The 15,605-nt window shown below is 38.8% G+C and overlaps 3 protein-coding genes across 6 annotated transcripts; 1 reads left to right on the top strand and 2 right to left on the bottom strand.

The window, feature by feature from the left end:
- Positions 1-1,845: 1,845 nt before the first annotated feature.
- Positions 1,846-8,660, bottom strand: LOC112295248 (ribosome biogenesis protein BOP1 homolog). Its single transcript, XM_024546542.3, has 17 exons — positions 8,285-8,660; positions 7,921-8,155; positions 7,440-7,594; positions 6,842-6,959; positions 6,573-6,674; positions 6,268-6,427; positions 6,020-6,128; positions 5,721-5,823; positions 5,363-5,513; positions 4,574-4,706; positions 4,325-4,434; positions 4,064-4,131; positions 3,818-3,878; positions 3,463-3,690; positions 3,181-3,265; positions 2,832-3,010; positions 1,846-2,557 (listed from the first exon to the last, which is right to left on the bottom strand). The coding sequence occupies exons 1-17, from the start codon at positions 8,539-8,541 to the stop codon at positions 2,472-2,474; spliced, it is 2,340 nt and encodes a 779-aa protein (XP_024402310.1). The 5' UTR covers positions 8,542-8,660; the 3' UTR covers positions 1,846-2,471.
- Positions 8,661-8,886: 226 nt separating this feature from the next.
- LOC112295250 (triosephosphate isomerase, cytosolic) lies at positions 8,887-11,652 on the top strand. Of its 3 annotated transcripts, none has more exons than XM_024546546.3 (9): positions 8,887-9,285; positions 9,493-9,568; positions 9,730-9,853; positions 10,037-10,121; positions 10,314-10,446; positions 10,577-10,671; positions 10,808-10,886; positions 10,998-11,080; positions 11,334-11,652. In XM_024546546.3, the coding sequence occupies exons 1-9, from the start codon at positions 9,244-9,246 to the stop codon at positions 11,376-11,378; spliced, it is 762 nt and encodes a 253-aa protein (XP_024402314.1). In that variant the 5' UTR covers positions 8,887-9,243; the 3' UTR covers positions 11,379-11,652. The 3 variants fall into 3 exon arrangements, with proteins under 3 accessions (XP_024402314.1, XP_090100308.1, XP_024402316.1); XM_090244182.1 differs by having other exon boundaries at positions 8,889-9,285; positions 9,798-9,853; positions 11,334-11,567; XM_024546548.2 differs by having other exon boundaries at positions 8,889-9,285; positions 9,720-9,853; positions 11,334-11,567.
- A 555-nt stretch (positions 11,653-12,207) lies between these two features.
- LOC112295249 (alpha-soluble NSF attachment protein 2) lies at positions 12,208-15,605 on the bottom strand. Of its 2 annotated transcripts, none has more exons than XM_024546544.3 (9): positions 15,351-15,605; positions 15,189-15,238; positions 14,947-15,022; positions 14,716-14,838; positions 14,166-14,317; positions 13,562-13,721; positions 13,395-13,442; positions 13,150-13,230; positions 12,208-12,731 (listed from the first exon to the last, which is right to left on the bottom strand). In XM_024546544.3, the coding sequence occupies exons 3-9, from the start codon at positions 15,007-15,009 to the stop codon at positions 12,651-12,653; spliced, it is 708 nt and encodes a 235-aa protein (XP_024402312.1). In that variant the 5' UTR covers positions 15,010-15,022; positions 15,189-15,238; positions 15,351-15,605; the 3' UTR covers positions 12,208-12,650. The 2 variants fall into 2 exon arrangements, with proteins under 2 accessions (XP_024402312.1, XP_024402311.1); XM_024546543.3 differs by having other exon boundaries at positions 14,716-14,795.

Below are 15,605 nucleotides of genomic sequence, written 5' to 3'. Positions count from 1 at the left end.
CTTCTCTTCGACAACAAAATACTATAGTTTTTTTTTTTTAAATATTTTTGAAATAAAAAATTGGTTTTGTAAATGATTATGCTTCTAGCAATTACTACGATAAAAAATAATTTATGAAAAATTCTATATTTATTTTTAATTAAGAATATTAGCTAGATGTTGGTAGAAATTTTGAATATAGTGAAAACATAGAAGAAAAATCTTCTCTTTGTAATAGAAATTTATCCTCTATGAATGAAAATTCTTGAGACAACCTCAAACTTAATCTTAATTTAAATGCTTATTTTAAAAGAAATATTTTTATTACATACTCATAAGAAATAAAAATAAAAATAACATACATGTCTTAGTCTCTTAAGTATAAAGTGTCTATAAAGTTTTTAGATAATAAGGCAACATTCAATGCCATGACTATTTAATGGATATTAAAATCCATTATATCCATTGGTGCATCCCTTTAAAAAATTAAAAAATTAAAAAATTTAGAGCTCATTTGATTTAATTTTTTAATAACATACATCATCGAACCTCAAGTACATATTATATTATAAAACCATTGTTTATAATACTATGACTTCAAAATTTTAAACAAATATTAATACAACTTTGAAGCCATTAGCCAAAGACGTCAAAACAAACTAATCTACAACCTCTATTTAATACTATTAAAAAGAAAACAATTTTTCTTGAGGTGATAATTGATTTCTCAAAGAATACAATGTCAAAAAAGAGAACTTCTATGACAGCAACCTTCTATCACACCAATCCAAATCACATAACAGAATGGAGTTTTCAATGAAGAATCAGAAAGAGAATGGAACAAACTATAGAACAACACTTATTTGGCTTATTTGGCATAGAAGCTTTATTTTCATTAGTTAGAGGAAAAAACTAAGCAATGAATGCCCAATTTGCACTTTTGAATCTATAAAAACAATCCTTCATAGGTTATGGGAGTGTGAAATACCTCAACAAGTGTGAGATTGAGCTACAAACATTCCTACACTATATCAATGACTAAGGAACTAAAACTAGCACTTAAACATTTCCAAAGTTTGAACAAATTGTATTTGTAGATAACCTCTCCCAATTAAAGACACAAAAGTATTATGACATTCTTTTGGACCAATTGAGAAAATCTCAACAACAAGATCTTTAAATAAATAAATTGGTTAGAAGACAAATATAAAAAATAAAAAATACTTTAGCTTAGATGAATAGATTATTAAAAAAGCATATTGGATGTAAACAATAAAGCAGATTTAGAAAGGCCTAGAAAGGCCTGTGAACAAGCTAAAACTCTTGAAACAATTTGAGCATAAATAGATGAGAGACAATGAATTCGCATGCATTGATGTTGGCTTAAGAAAAGCACTCCACCTACTAATCTTCAACCCCAATATTGTTTCAAAGACAATGTATAATGGCTAAACAGCTTGTTCAATTAAAATAATAAATCTTCCATGTGAAAAGCCAGTTGAAGTGTTTGTGACAGACTTTACTCTTGTGTTTAGCCTTTTTACTTCTTGTGTGTTTCGGCTTTAACCTTCTTTTTGAAAATGTTACAGTGAATCGGGCTCTTCATCACAGTCAGAGATTAGCGTCTTCTGGGTTAGCAAGAGTGTTGGTATTGACATGATTCTCGTTGTTATGCCATAGTGATAAACCTACGATTCACTCATTATATCCAACTACGGGCGCACATTTTTACAGGATAATTCACTTTGCATTTTGTAACGCACCTCCGTAAATCCTTAAATCTTTAAAAGTTCACCAATAGATGTGAGAAAATGTGACCAATGCACCGCGAGGGATTGAGATACGGTAAGTACTCACAAGACAAGGTTGAGTTATGACGATGATCTCAGATTCATTTCAGAGTAGAACAACAGAACCTGCATTGAATAACCGTCTTACCAAATTCTATCTCACTTAGAATCATCTATTATACACCACAAGGCTACCACATTCGGGCAGCTGGAATGTTATCAAAATGCCTAACTACGTCTGTAGAAGACTTTCTTCCATCAATGGAACGCTTGCCAAGCATGTGCAAATACTGAATCACTTGTAGCTAGTAATGCTGGCACTTACTTTGCCTAACAAATCTCTAGTTGCTAAGTAAATGGATGAAACTCCACATTCTGGTGAACAGGGAGATGCTGCCCTTCCATGAACTAGCCAGGGTAATGTGTGCTGTGTTGCCGGGATAAACTCCATTAATCAAATTGATGTGTGCGAGAATTAAGTAAAGTACTTTCACCTGGTCTAAAAGTCACCTCAGAATTGGCACCTCACTGCTTTGTTCAGTATGAAAAAATGCAGAGAAATGAGCAAGTCGCCAATATGTCAAGTCGCATAATTCAGACGGTCTTTGAAGAGGGGGGCTAGACATGAAGAGTGGGAGCAGTCCATCTCTTCAACGAACGCACAAAATCGCATCATGTCCAGGAGCCCAGGAACTAGATTGATTAGTTACAATATAGCCTCACGAGAGAATCAGCTCCTGAAGTGAATAACCATGGCTGCTTCGGATGAAACAAGCAGTCCATTACACCTGTTACAAATACAGCAGTGAGTCAATAACGTCAGCCCTTTCATCGTAAATCGGTACAATACCCAACCGTAAGAGCACAAGAATTACCACAGGTCAAACCATCTGGATTTCAATAGGCCGTAAATAATTAAAAGACCGTGTGAAGGACCCTCAAGTAAAATTTGATTCACATACCTGAACGGTTTAAACAAAAAAACTAATCCAAACACGTGAAATCTCGCTGGAAATACAAGAGTTTCAGGTTTCTGAAATTGTTCTCGTGTTTAAGACGTACCTTTGTGGTTGACTGTTTCGTGGCCAGTTAATATTTTAAGCGGGACAAGTAGTGGATTTTGAAGAAGATCAGAATAAACCATGCCGTGAAATACACTAGTTGTGCCATCATCAGAGCAGGAGGCAAAGAGAGGGTATGTTTTGTGAAATGCTACAGCCCTAATATCCTTCGTATGATTCCTGCGTTCCAAGAAAAGGTGAACAGATCGACTTAGCATTAGACTACTGAAAAGATTAAGTGGGGAGAAAATACCTAGTCGTGAACATGTGATGAACCTGTATCAGGTGAGAGATTGAGGTCTAGGAAATCTAAAGGTACTAAAAGGGCCTGACATAGGAAAATTTCTTACTTAAACGCCTTGTAGGGCTTTGTTGAAAGATCCATGTCAAACCACACCATCTTTGATTCTTGACTTCCCAAAATCAAATTATCACCTGTAAATATGATGAATAAATACCCCAATTAATTTTCAATCACGTGCAGAAGTTTTGTGATCACTTTAACAGCTTTCACAACCAATACATAGAAAAGTTGCAGGCTACAGCTCACTACAGCTTTTGAGGGACAACAACCGATATCAAAACAACATAATCATGAAAACATTAGATTGAGGTGAAGTTCCAAAACTAACCTCCAGAATGAATAGCCATTGATGATATTTCATTTAGCCCAGTCATTAGCTTCTTAGAAAGTTGCTGCTTGGCCAAATTATAGACCCGCACGTGCATTTTTGTTGCGACAAACAGAAAAGGGCGTTGAGGATGGAATAACACTTGCACTACGCGTCCATGGTGTTTTCGGAATGGATTTTGAGACATTTGTTTCGTAAGTTGATGCACTAATACCGATTTTGTATTACGTGCTGAAATTGGTCAAGGGCGATTCTACACAATTCCGGATAAAAATTACATTTTACATCCTATTAATTCACAGACTCAAAGTAATAATTGAAACAACTAGATAAAAGCCACAATGGGAAAGGATATCATCAGGGGCAACAGTGGCAAAATAGTCCCCCTTGTGATGCCAGGCTAGGGATTGAACTACCTGCAAAATCTCACAAAGAAGGTCAGGCAAGTGAATTAGTAACAAATCCAGACGCCAAAAGCTCTGAAATTATACATTCTTTGCATTAAGTCATGTTATGTAATTGAAATAGTCAGACTCTTCAAACAAGAATTAACACTAGTACGAAAAAATGAAAAGACGCTTATGTCAACGACAGATCGTACAAATGGCTGTCGAAGTTTTAAACTTTTAAATTTCGAATCCATACTCCAGGTTGCTAGTGGTGACGATTCTGCAATAGATAAACTCACACGTCAAAATAAAATACGCATCATACCACACAAGTATGAGAAAGATTGCATTCTTCTTAGCATAATTGAGTCAGTGACACTGCACCTCGTAGAGGCCCACAAATATTTACAACTAGTGCTTCGTATGCTAAAAACTAAAAACGTAATACAGCATGGGATGAGATAGAAACCAACCTGGATCTTTTTCAGAGACATCCTGATTTTTGAGTGCCAACAAGGCAGCCACATTACCAGTAACTTCTTCTCCACCCAACTCTGTTGGTAACAGCACTACATCTTTGTCCCTGAAATACACAGAAACAGTTCAAGCTCACCTAGTTTAGAATACAGCATCAGAACAGACACTAAAATGAATTCGATTAAATGAAGCGTAGACTTCAAGTTTGACAGGACCACAACTTGAGCGATGAGTTCGGGACATACACTGCGACACCCAAGATGTTGATCTGCGGATTAGGATTCCATTGCACATGGTTGACCTTGACACCGAAGTCCCATGCTTTCCGACACCGACCTGATTGTACGTCCCAGAGCCGCACGGTTCCATCCAAAGAACCTTCACAATTGTAACCATTCTAACAGTGTTAGAGGATGCACGTCTGGAAACTATCACAAAAAGAGGCATTCGGGTTACGAGGTTAACCACACAAAAGCAGTCACAAGCTCAAAAGATAGAACTGCTCCACATTGTAGGGTAACAAAGAGAATAAAATTGAAGGCCCAAATGGCTACAAAAGAAACATCACAATTGGTAAAACCAGTAGGTTCTCAGTGTATCACAGCGAAATTGACAGCAATCCGCTATACTCAACCTCAATTGATCTAACCACGAACCGATTGTAATCTGAGAATTCTGAACAAAACTAGGATACGACACAAGGCTAGTTTTAATTTAGTGCTAAAATGCCTACGTCAGGCATCAAGTAAAGCTTATCACCTGTTGCTTTAAAAACAAACTATTCCCAGCAATCAGAAAAAGAGTCTGACTAATAGAATAAAATACGGCCCATATCAGACTCCGCATCACACCAATCACAATGTAAAGCATCAAGTTACGCTCAACTTGATATCGAATGGTACAAATATATGACAGCTTGAAAAGTTTGTCAATTTTTGAGGTGGAACTCAAAAAAGAACATACAACCCATTTGTTGACAACAGAGCAAGAGGCAAATGTACACAACCGTTAAAATCGAAAAGCAGCATGCGCACCTGTTGCAAGCCACTCCCCGGAACTGTCAACGGACATCGAAGTAACAGCAGCACCATGGCCTCGGTACTCCATATAGCACATCGATGGATAAGGTTGCAAATCTTTCGGTTTGGGAAGCTTTGGTATGAGCATCTCTGGATCGAAGACTTTCTGAGGAATGCAACAACACAGTTCAGTGCGAAACTGATGATCCTAGAACCCTTTGCTTCATACTCAAATAAAATTAACTTTTGAACAATTACAGAGGATGTCTAGGAATACTGCGAAAAAAATTAAAATTCTAAATAAACATCCAATCTCACACGTGTCTAAAAAGCAGAAACGGACTGAATTTCATAGCGGACGGGAGAAACATACCCTATCTTTCTTCTGACGCGGACACAAATAGAGGTCCAAACACCTCTCGAAAATCTCCTTAATGTAGTTTGGATAAGCTGGGACCTGACGAAGCGATGGAAAGCTGCAAAACGAGGAAATATATGAGGCCATAATATCATCTGACGTAAAATTCGAAGTCCGAGTTATTCTGAAGATCAAGCGTCATAAATCACAAACAAAAAAATTACTACATAAATGTAATGGGCAACAACACATAACAATTATACGAGGGCAACAAGATAAACATCCAGACAAATGGATCACGGGTATAAACCTACCTTTTGGGAATAAATTTAGGTCGATCTTCTTCATACATGGCATCATAAGACTTAATTTCTTCAGCTGTAGGGATGTACTCGATCGGTGGATTGTATGATTCTTCATGTCCTGTATCACAATACAAGCCAGTAAATAGTGCGAAAAATAAGATGATAAGATAAACTAACAACGAACCTTCGGCGACTCGCATTGTTTCCAGCCAAATATTGTGCTTACAATAGAGTCACAGAAGTGGGCAGTACCATACCGGGTAGTTTAGGTTTTGGAGCGGGAATGTACGCGAGTCCATTAGCACCCTTATCAGACGTCTTCAAGTCATCACCCCACATGAGGTAAAACTCTGATTTTTCTTTAGGCTTATCCAGTTTAATCCATCCTTTCCTAATAGCACGAACCAGTTTCACGACCTGCAGTACATTCCAAAGATTTACTGTGATGAATTGGCCACAAAGGGCAATTTAGCATTCACTATACCACAATAACGAACCTATTATGCATACGGAACTTCAATGATCTCATGACAACAAGAACCGAGGACAGTGATAATAATACCTTCTTAGCCTCCCACTTTGATGGAATGAATCTTCGCTTGGGCTCCGGAGCACTAGATAGAGGATGTCCTTTGTCCTCGTACTCAAACCAATCAACGTATGGCTACAGCACAATGACGAGCTGAGTCAGTAACAAGCTCATATACTGAACTCACTATATATAATTATCTAAAAAACATGTTAAAATAAATCTCTTGGTAATCAGGAGTTTGTTGGCTCAACATGAGGCATAAATGTCAAGCACAGATAATATAGGTCAACGGTTCTAACCTCGTATGGATTGACATCTGCATGAGGAATCTTGCCCTGTCGCAGCCGCCTAATCATGTTTATTTCATCTTTAGTTAACTCCACTTCCTCGTCATTGTACTCATCATAAACCTTCATCCTGGCAGCCAACGTTTTTGAAGATTGTAAAAATCTTGAAATTTAACTAATTACCATGTTTGAAAGTAAACCAGACACGGAACCTCATATCCAAGGCAACATGAGAGATATCTGAAACTATAGTACTTCACAATCAGCACAAAAGGCCAGTCAGATCATCCTTTCACACGTCCTTCATTGGCATGAAGTCTAGGCTTTAGAATATTCCCCTCGGAAAACCCTTTTAACTTCCTCGCTCACTACCGGGGCAATGTAATGAATTTCTATTTTCGTTAACACGCAAGGACTCTAGAAACAATGAGGAATATAATGAGATCTTTGATACTCTTCGTCGAGAATTCATACCAACAAAATTACTAAGTTTGTCTGGAAGGGTGCACGACACAGCAACTTGGACCCACACAAGTTCCTATATCCCTTCAACTTGTCACCGATATGTATTTACACATCGTCTAAATCAAACAAGGAAGTAATATCTTACCATTCATTAGGATCGTCTGTGCGCGATAGAAAAGTGTCAAGCTGGTCACGCTTCGCTTGCTTATTGATTTTAAGACCATCTTTTGTGTAACCAATATGGTCTTCGTTTTTGTACCACTCCAAAGGTACATCTCCAATTGTGTTTCTGTCTGGTACCTGCAAGAGGTTGAGTGAAAAATACAAAAAAAGAAAATCTGTAAGAAAAAAATATGAGAAGCTAATGCGAAGGCTACATGACGTTTTTTCGTGACGCAGATACAATTATCAGTATGAATACAAATGAGAATAGTTTATGTGCCATAAAATATGCACTATTCAAAATGGCGCAAGGATTAATTCGCCAAAATTATTGCGCACAGGTGTGCCCAGAACTAAAATGTGTGATGAACTGCTAAAGCCTCCAGTTCAGGCTCAGAGCAATGTAAGGTAAATACTCGCTTCATGAAACACGAGCTTCGCAGAGAACAATTCAATATTCGTACCTCGTCTTCCGAGGAATCGCTTTCCTCGGCTGTGGTCGGATTTCCAGACTGACCATTAGCTTCACCGGCTCCATTTCCTTGGTCTTCATGCTCGACGGCTTCCTCAACATCCCGTGGTCCAGCACTTCCTAAGTAATCTTTCATGACATCAAGGACGTAGTTGCGTGCTTCCTCGTCTATCGCTTCGTCATCGCCGCTAGATTCATCTCCTTCGTCACCACTAGAATACTCACTCCTGTTGCAGCTAAAACCGTCCCAATTAATATGCAATTCAGTGTGTGGCCAAGTAACATATCAACCCACTGAACCGTTTCCACAAAACCAAAGCAGTCATATAAAGCAAAAAATATATATGCTAACTAACCCCTGCGAATCACCATCCTCTTCGTCATCGCTCCCCAACTCTTCTCCGTCCTCCTCCTTGTCATCCATGCTCTCACCATCGTCATCTTCACCACTTTCTTCTCCATCTGTAGAAATCTCTGGGTCAGAATCACTCTCGTCAGCGGCCAATATCACTTCGGGAATAGAGCCCTCGTCTTCCGGCACCGCATTCTCCTTCACAATCGGTGACGGAGGACCCTGAGACCTCAGCTTGCGCTTGGGCACAAGCTTAGCCATTATACCTATGCGAAAAACCCAAACAGAGGACAACCAAGACTTGAATTCTAACAATTCTAACACCCTGGAGGTGCCGAGAGAAGCAAAATCCGGAAACACAACTCGAGGAGTCTATCTGCAGGTATTCAAACCTCCATGCATCTGTGCCCTAAACCCTAAACCCTGATGGATGGATGAAGAAACGGATAGTCAAATAACCTTTCGAATGTAAACTATGTTATCATCTATTCTATCATTCGACCGTTCTGAGTCAGAACCTGCTCCCTTTCAGTCCTGGATTCCGGACGGAATCGTCCTGCCCATGCTATCGTTCTTCTCTTCGTCTCGCTCTCCACTGTTTGCAAAGCAGCTTTCAGTCTGCGCGATTCGTATTGTTACTAGGGTTTTTGGTTGATTGCAGCGGAAGAACTCCAAATTTGTTGTCATGAAAATAATGGTAGAGTGAAGTCCACGTACAGTAGATGCTCGAAGGAACCAACGGTCGCTACTAGAGTTCAGCAGATTCAGGTGGTTTTAAAATGGCAGTTAAGTTAAATCGATTAACTTCCTTTAGTGCCGGCATTTTAGAGCATCAATGTTTTCCCCACCTTCTGGATCTGGAAGCCTGGTCGATCGATTCAGGTGGTGACATCGACCTTCGATACCTACCCGTCACCGATTTGACCATCCCGCTTCTCCAGTGTGGTTTCCGCAGGTTTCAGGATGTGTTCGCGGAAGTTTTTCGTTGGTGGCAACTGGAAATGCGTCAGTCTTCATGTCCCCTTCCTTATTGATGATAGACTTCATTTTTTCCATTGTGAGCAGAGTATTCATGAATTTTTGTATCTTCGGTTGTGAGAATTTTCAAGATTAATCAGGAATGAATATTTGCTGTGAAGGTGATCGATGTGTGTATGCGTTTTGTTATGGTACGTACACCGTTGTGATGATTGATATGCCCAATTGTTACAGAATGGAACCGTTGATGAGGTGAAGAAAATATGCTGTATGCTAAACAATGGAGAAGTTCCTTGTCCAAATCATATCGGTAATTAATTTCTTCTCATGCAACACCAAATTTAGGAACCAAGTTTAATTCAACCTGGCTTACCAGGTTTTCTGATTTCGTCCAACGGGTATTTAATTGAAGTTCTCAATATATTGTGATCTTGTAATGACAAAGATTGACAGTTACGTAGGCTAATGCAGAGACGATCATTTCGCCTCCGTTCGTATTCATTCCCTTAGTGAAGAGTATGCTCCGGACGGATTTTCAGGTAGCTGCCCAAAACTGTTGGAAAGGCAAGGGAGGAGCTTTCACTGGCGAAATCAGGTACCGCTCATAGCTTCTATGTGTTCAATGCATAACTTGATCGAGTGTGTGGGAGGTGAGTATCAGAGCCATTTGCTAACAGGATAGCAGGGATGATTTTGTTGATATTCTCTATTAAAACTTATCTGCAATGAATAATCTTCAAGAATGCGCAATAATTTGAAGTTGTGTTTTTTGGTTTAGTGCGGAGATGCTGGCAAACTTGCACGTGCCATGGGTCATCCTGGGTCACTCTGAAAGAAGACAATTGTGTGGAGAAACTGATGCGGTAAGTGTGGTTGAATTTCTAGTAGACATTAGCACCCCAACAAAGATGTACATAGACACCCATTTAAGTATAATGATTTATTTCACGAGAATAGAACAATGTTTGGTAACGTTATAAAGGCGAAGTTGTGCATCATCCCACAACGTAACTACCTTATTGAATGGTTTGTAATTAAGCTGGAGATGATGGCAGATAGTGGCAGAAAAAACAGCATATGCATTGGATAATGGATTGAAGGTTTGCCTTTGCGTTGGTGAAACTCTAGAAGAACGAGAGAGGAATGAGACGGGTGCTGTTGTTGCCAGGCAAACAGCAGCAGTTGCATGTTGGCAGATGTCCTTCACATTGTCAATACTTCAATCTTCTTTCTGATGGTTTATGATAATTAGTATCTTTTAATGAATCAAGTGTGTAGATCTGATTGGGATGCTTGTTTGGTTTTAATAATGGTACAGCAAAGATTTGTTGCTGGGCAAACGTGGTAATAGCATATGAACCTATTTGGGCTATCGGAACTGGCAAAGTGGCTACTCCTCAGCAAGCACAAGAGGTAAGCCTATTTAGTCTTTTCACTTGATTTATGTAGTATAGGATCATTGCATTAAATGGCAATCAATTGTTGTACTTTATGTACTGTAGGATCATTGTTGAACACACTACCGTGCAATTCAATTGAATCTTTGCAGGTTCACTACAACCTTCGAAAGTGGCTAGACTGCTATGTAAGCCCTCATGTAGCTATGAACATGCGAATAATTTACGGAGGTACTTTATATCTTAAAGCTTTCTTCATAGAAGTAATGTTGCTTTCCATCAGTTGCTGCAATTAATTGTATGTGGAACATATAGAATGTAATTCATTTCTTCATTCCACAGGCTCAGTAACAGCTGCAAACTGTAAGGAGATCGGGGCCAATCCGGATGTGGATGGTTTTCTTGTGGGAGGCGCATCTTTAAAGGTTAGACGAAATGCACGTCTTGGAACTAAGATACATGATTTGACGTGATTGTCGTACTGAATTTGTTCAAGTAGGTTATCTTGTTTGTATAGTGACCTCTGCTGTAATGGTTTTGAAATGCAAAACAGTGAAATCAAGGGATAGCACAAATGCATGGTTGAGGTTTTAGTTAACAGATTTATTAGTCTGACATCATACATGCACAACCCCAAATTATTATTTCTATATTCTCTGAAGTTTCAAGTTAATGCAGGAGGATTTCATAGCTATATTAAATGCAAGAAACTACCAGCATTGAAGAAAAGGCGACTGTTTTCGTGCAGTGATCCGAAGCAATGGTTAGAGAACATGTGTCCTGAGTTAACATGCGACTCATCCACATCTTACTTTTAAGATTGTGCTCGATTAGGTTCACAATGTCATTTTTATTTTTTTGTGATAATGCAACTACTGTGAAATATAAAATTGGTTTGCATGTTCATCGAAATCAGGTCCAACGCTAATCTATATTCTCAGCACATTTGAAGTGGGCATGGATGCTGATTACATGATAATAACACGTGCTTTGTCCACATCGGATAATTATTCAACACTAGTTTAGTTAATATATCATATGATTATTTCAGTGCTTATACCAATTGTACGCGAATTATAGGGGAAAACTATTAGCATAATTCTTCATTGAGAGTTCCATTTGTACGTATTCAAGAGACAATTTAGAATACACAAGTCGTATGAAAGTCGTGATGTGGAAGTTAGTCAAATTAAATTACTAGGAAACAGTCATTAAGAGCAGAATATTGCCAATCGATATATTCTCCACGCGATACGAGTCTGGTTATGTGCGTTTGATCATCACGGTAGACTCAAATAGGAAGCCCCCAGTTCGAACTGACGTTATCGACGACATGGGTGTTTGTGTAGTACCCGCGACATCTCACTCCACAAAAATTAATTTTCAAAATAGCATGTTCACCACACTATACACATCTGCTTATCTTTGCATCACTGTTTGCATTGAAATTCATTCCCACTGGATTGATTTTTTAATCGGTTGTAACAAACTGATGACAAAGACCCAAGGCAGGATATTACTGTAAGAAGCAACAAAACAAGAAAGAATAACATTACTGAAACACCAATTCTTAGCTTTTTAAAGAACGATCTAACAGTACAGCCCAGTTTACCAAACAAGGCCCTCCAGTATAATGTTTGAAATTCAAATACTCAAGGTTGAATTGAGTTCACCACTTTTACGATAAATAGGTTTCTAGTCACACGACTCTTCAACAACTATGTCAAAAACTGCAATAACGGATACTCATGCTACTCTAGTCCCATGGCATGCTCCATCAAGGACACAATAATGGAGGGCTGAAAAAATTTCACGAAAGATGTATTATGAGGAGCAAGAAATGGTCGGAATGATCTCTGAAAATGAAATTGTAAGACCAATGAAGGATATCTGAAAGTAAGCAGAGCATTTTGATAATTGTGCTATCTAAGAAAGCTAAGAACAGCGACATATATTTCAAAAGGCAGGCACAAATCCAGCATCAGCAGGAAGGCCTTAAGTGAGATCGTCCTCTACATCTTCTTTAGTCTTCAAAGCATTCTTTGCTCGCAACAGCAATGTGGTTTTCCATTGGTCCTGTATCCATCGCGTCAAACATCAGAATTGGTGAACAAACTCGTCAAACATTGCATCTAAATGTTTCTCAATAAAAACCCCCCATGTCCTTACGTCAAACCAAGATAAGGCTGCAACAAGAAGAGTGGTCACCATGATTACTATATTTAATTAACCAAGTACCAAGCAGGTGAACACATAAGATAAATAATCCACACCATCGTTCAGAAATATAAGGATGCTCAAGCAATTCATGAGTGTTGTAAACTCCTCATCAACAAGCGTGGACGATGTCAATCATGTACTTAACTCTACGTGAGACCTTCAGTGAGATGTTGAGATGAGTTATTCAGTTCCTTAAATGACACTCACAGATCCCTTGGACTTTCTTGATGATTAGTATCATATTTCCAAAACCTAAATATATCATGAGGCTCACCAGACGACTCATGCTATCGAACTCCTTCACAACGTCGGTGAATGCCACAACATCCATCTCATCAATAGCAGCGGCTAAATCCTGTGAGAAGACAATACAAAGTTTTTACTTCAGAATAGAGAACACATCAAACCCAGGTTAAAACAATACAATCCTTCAACAGTAAGATTATCCAAATTGGAATTCAATCATTAGTGACAGACAATGGTAAAAAGGTAATAGAAATTTCAAGGTTAATAAGTTACCTGCAAAAACTTGCATTCTCTAGTACCAGAGAACGTAGGGTCCAGCTCCTGCAGTGGTAATCAACAGTTTAATAATCTCATGTTTGATGCTCAAAGGAACCTCATCTGGTTACACTGAAGACCCTACTATGAATGCAGACTTAAAACTTCAGTTGTAGAGAACCGACCTGATAACTTTCTAAGGCATTCTGGACCGCGACAATGTCCTTCCCACAGATCTGGCACAAACCAGCATTCAAAAGATATCCTTTTACACTGTATTTCAACAAGTTGTTATTCATTGAGTTCTTGGCCACCTCTTCGTAAATTTGAATAGCCCTGTCATAGCTGTCAAAATAATAAATAACATCTCCATTAGGAAACACTCTTCGATTTAACAAGCTGAAGTTGAAAATGGTTTAAGAATATGAACTAGAAAATAAGATAGTGTATACTGGATTCGTAACACGGTATCTGTGGCCTGAATTGAACAAGCGCTCTAACCTATCATTTGATGGGCACACATCAAAATCATAAATACAATAATGAACCTCACACATGACCCTCAATTACTCTTTAGAAGAAAGAAGTGATGGAACAGAACACATGCTAATTTCCTATTTGGCTGAACTCTAACACTCATACTTTAATTAACCCAAGAGAAGCAACACGTGACATCTGTTGCTCGGTGTTATGAGTGCATCTCTATGGAATCTCTGGGGACCTGTACAGCTCATTAAAGTTTACATTGTAATAGCTTTTCTAATACCAATGAGGCAGAAAAACACGTACCGTTCCGTTTGCGCCGCATACTGTGCAACCTTGAGCTTGCACTGATTGCTAGTACTTTCCACGTTCTCCCCTGAGTAAAGATCAGCAGCCTTCTCGTAGTACTCCATAGCTTTTCCAAAATCTTCCTCCGTCTCGTAAATATCAGCTATGTCCTATGCACGTATTCGTAAATTAATAATATATATATATATATATATATATATATATATATATATACATATCCTCACTAATTGAATCCTCTAACAAGTGGCTGAACTCCTACAAAAACTGTCTAGGTTCAATTGATTTAAAGATATACGTCCACCTGATTAGTGACAAGAAGCTAGGTTTAGCACAAAATCTTTTCCAATCCTAACAAAATTATTTGATATAGGCAACTGCTGCAAATCCAAATGCACTTGGACTCTGACATGCTTCATTACAAGCAAATTCGCAACACTTCAACCATATTATAATAACAACGCAAAAAAGTAATCATCGGCGCACCACCCACGAGTTCCGATTTTCTACCATCAGAAAAGGCCAATGAAAAACATTAATGAAAAATCACCTTGTAATGCTTTGCCGCCATAGAGAGTCGCCCAATGTCTTCAAACATCTGAATTGCCATGTTCAGCATCTTCACAGCTTCTGCGTTACGAAAAAAAAGCTTCGGTGGGTAACAGGTGCAAGCCTACACAAAAATTCAAAACTCAACAGTTCCACACTAAAATAACGAAGAAAAAAGAAAAAAGAAAGAAAGAAGTCACTTGAGCCTCAATTCCACCTCCAAGAGCATTACCGAGAGAGTTCGGCTTCTTCTTGTATGCATTCGCGGCGTCAACATAAGCTGCAGCTGCTTCATGCTTACTGTCCAACTGCAGCCCAAAACGACTGATATAAGAACATTTAAGGAGAAATGATACTAGGGTTTACCCTCAAACATAGTAAAGAGAAAAAACCAAATACCAAGCAAAGAGATCTATATTCCAATCCCCCTACAACCCTCACAAACCACATCATCAAGTATTGAGATACCCATACCTTCAAGTGGCACTCCGCCAACTTAATGTAAACATTAGCTGCTTCGTCCCCTGCAAACCAAGAATTCGACTCCTCAAAAAACCCATCACAAAACAAAACAAAAAAAAAAAAAAAAAAAAAACGACTGCAAACCCAATAATCCACATGGAAATTCACACTCACAGGCTTTGGCAAGTTTGTAGGCGTTGCCGGCCTTCTCCAGCAAATCGGCCGCATCCTCGTATTTGTTACCGAACAAGGCCCAGCCGGTGAGCTTCTTCTCCGCCTTCTTCTCAAAATCAGCCCCCTTCGCCCGATTGTCCCCCATTTCAATCAACCCCTCGGTGCTCGTTTCTTCAATCTTGTGCAATCTCGCATACGCAGATTGTAGGTTGCCAACAATTCATCAGATCGTTCTTCCGCACAAGGCCGCCGTGA

Source organism: Physcomitrium patens, chromosome 18 (assembly GCF_059467195.1).
Source record: "Physcomitrium patens ecotype Gransden chromosome 18, ASM5946719v1, whole genome shotgun sequence".
In the NCBI taxonomy this organism is placed as follows: Eukaryota; Viridiplantae; Streptophyta; class Bryopsida; order Funariales; family Funariaceae; genus Physcomitrium; species Physcomitrium patens.
Note: the sequence above shows the minus strand (reverse complement) of the source record. Positions and strands in the feature narration are given on the sequence as shown.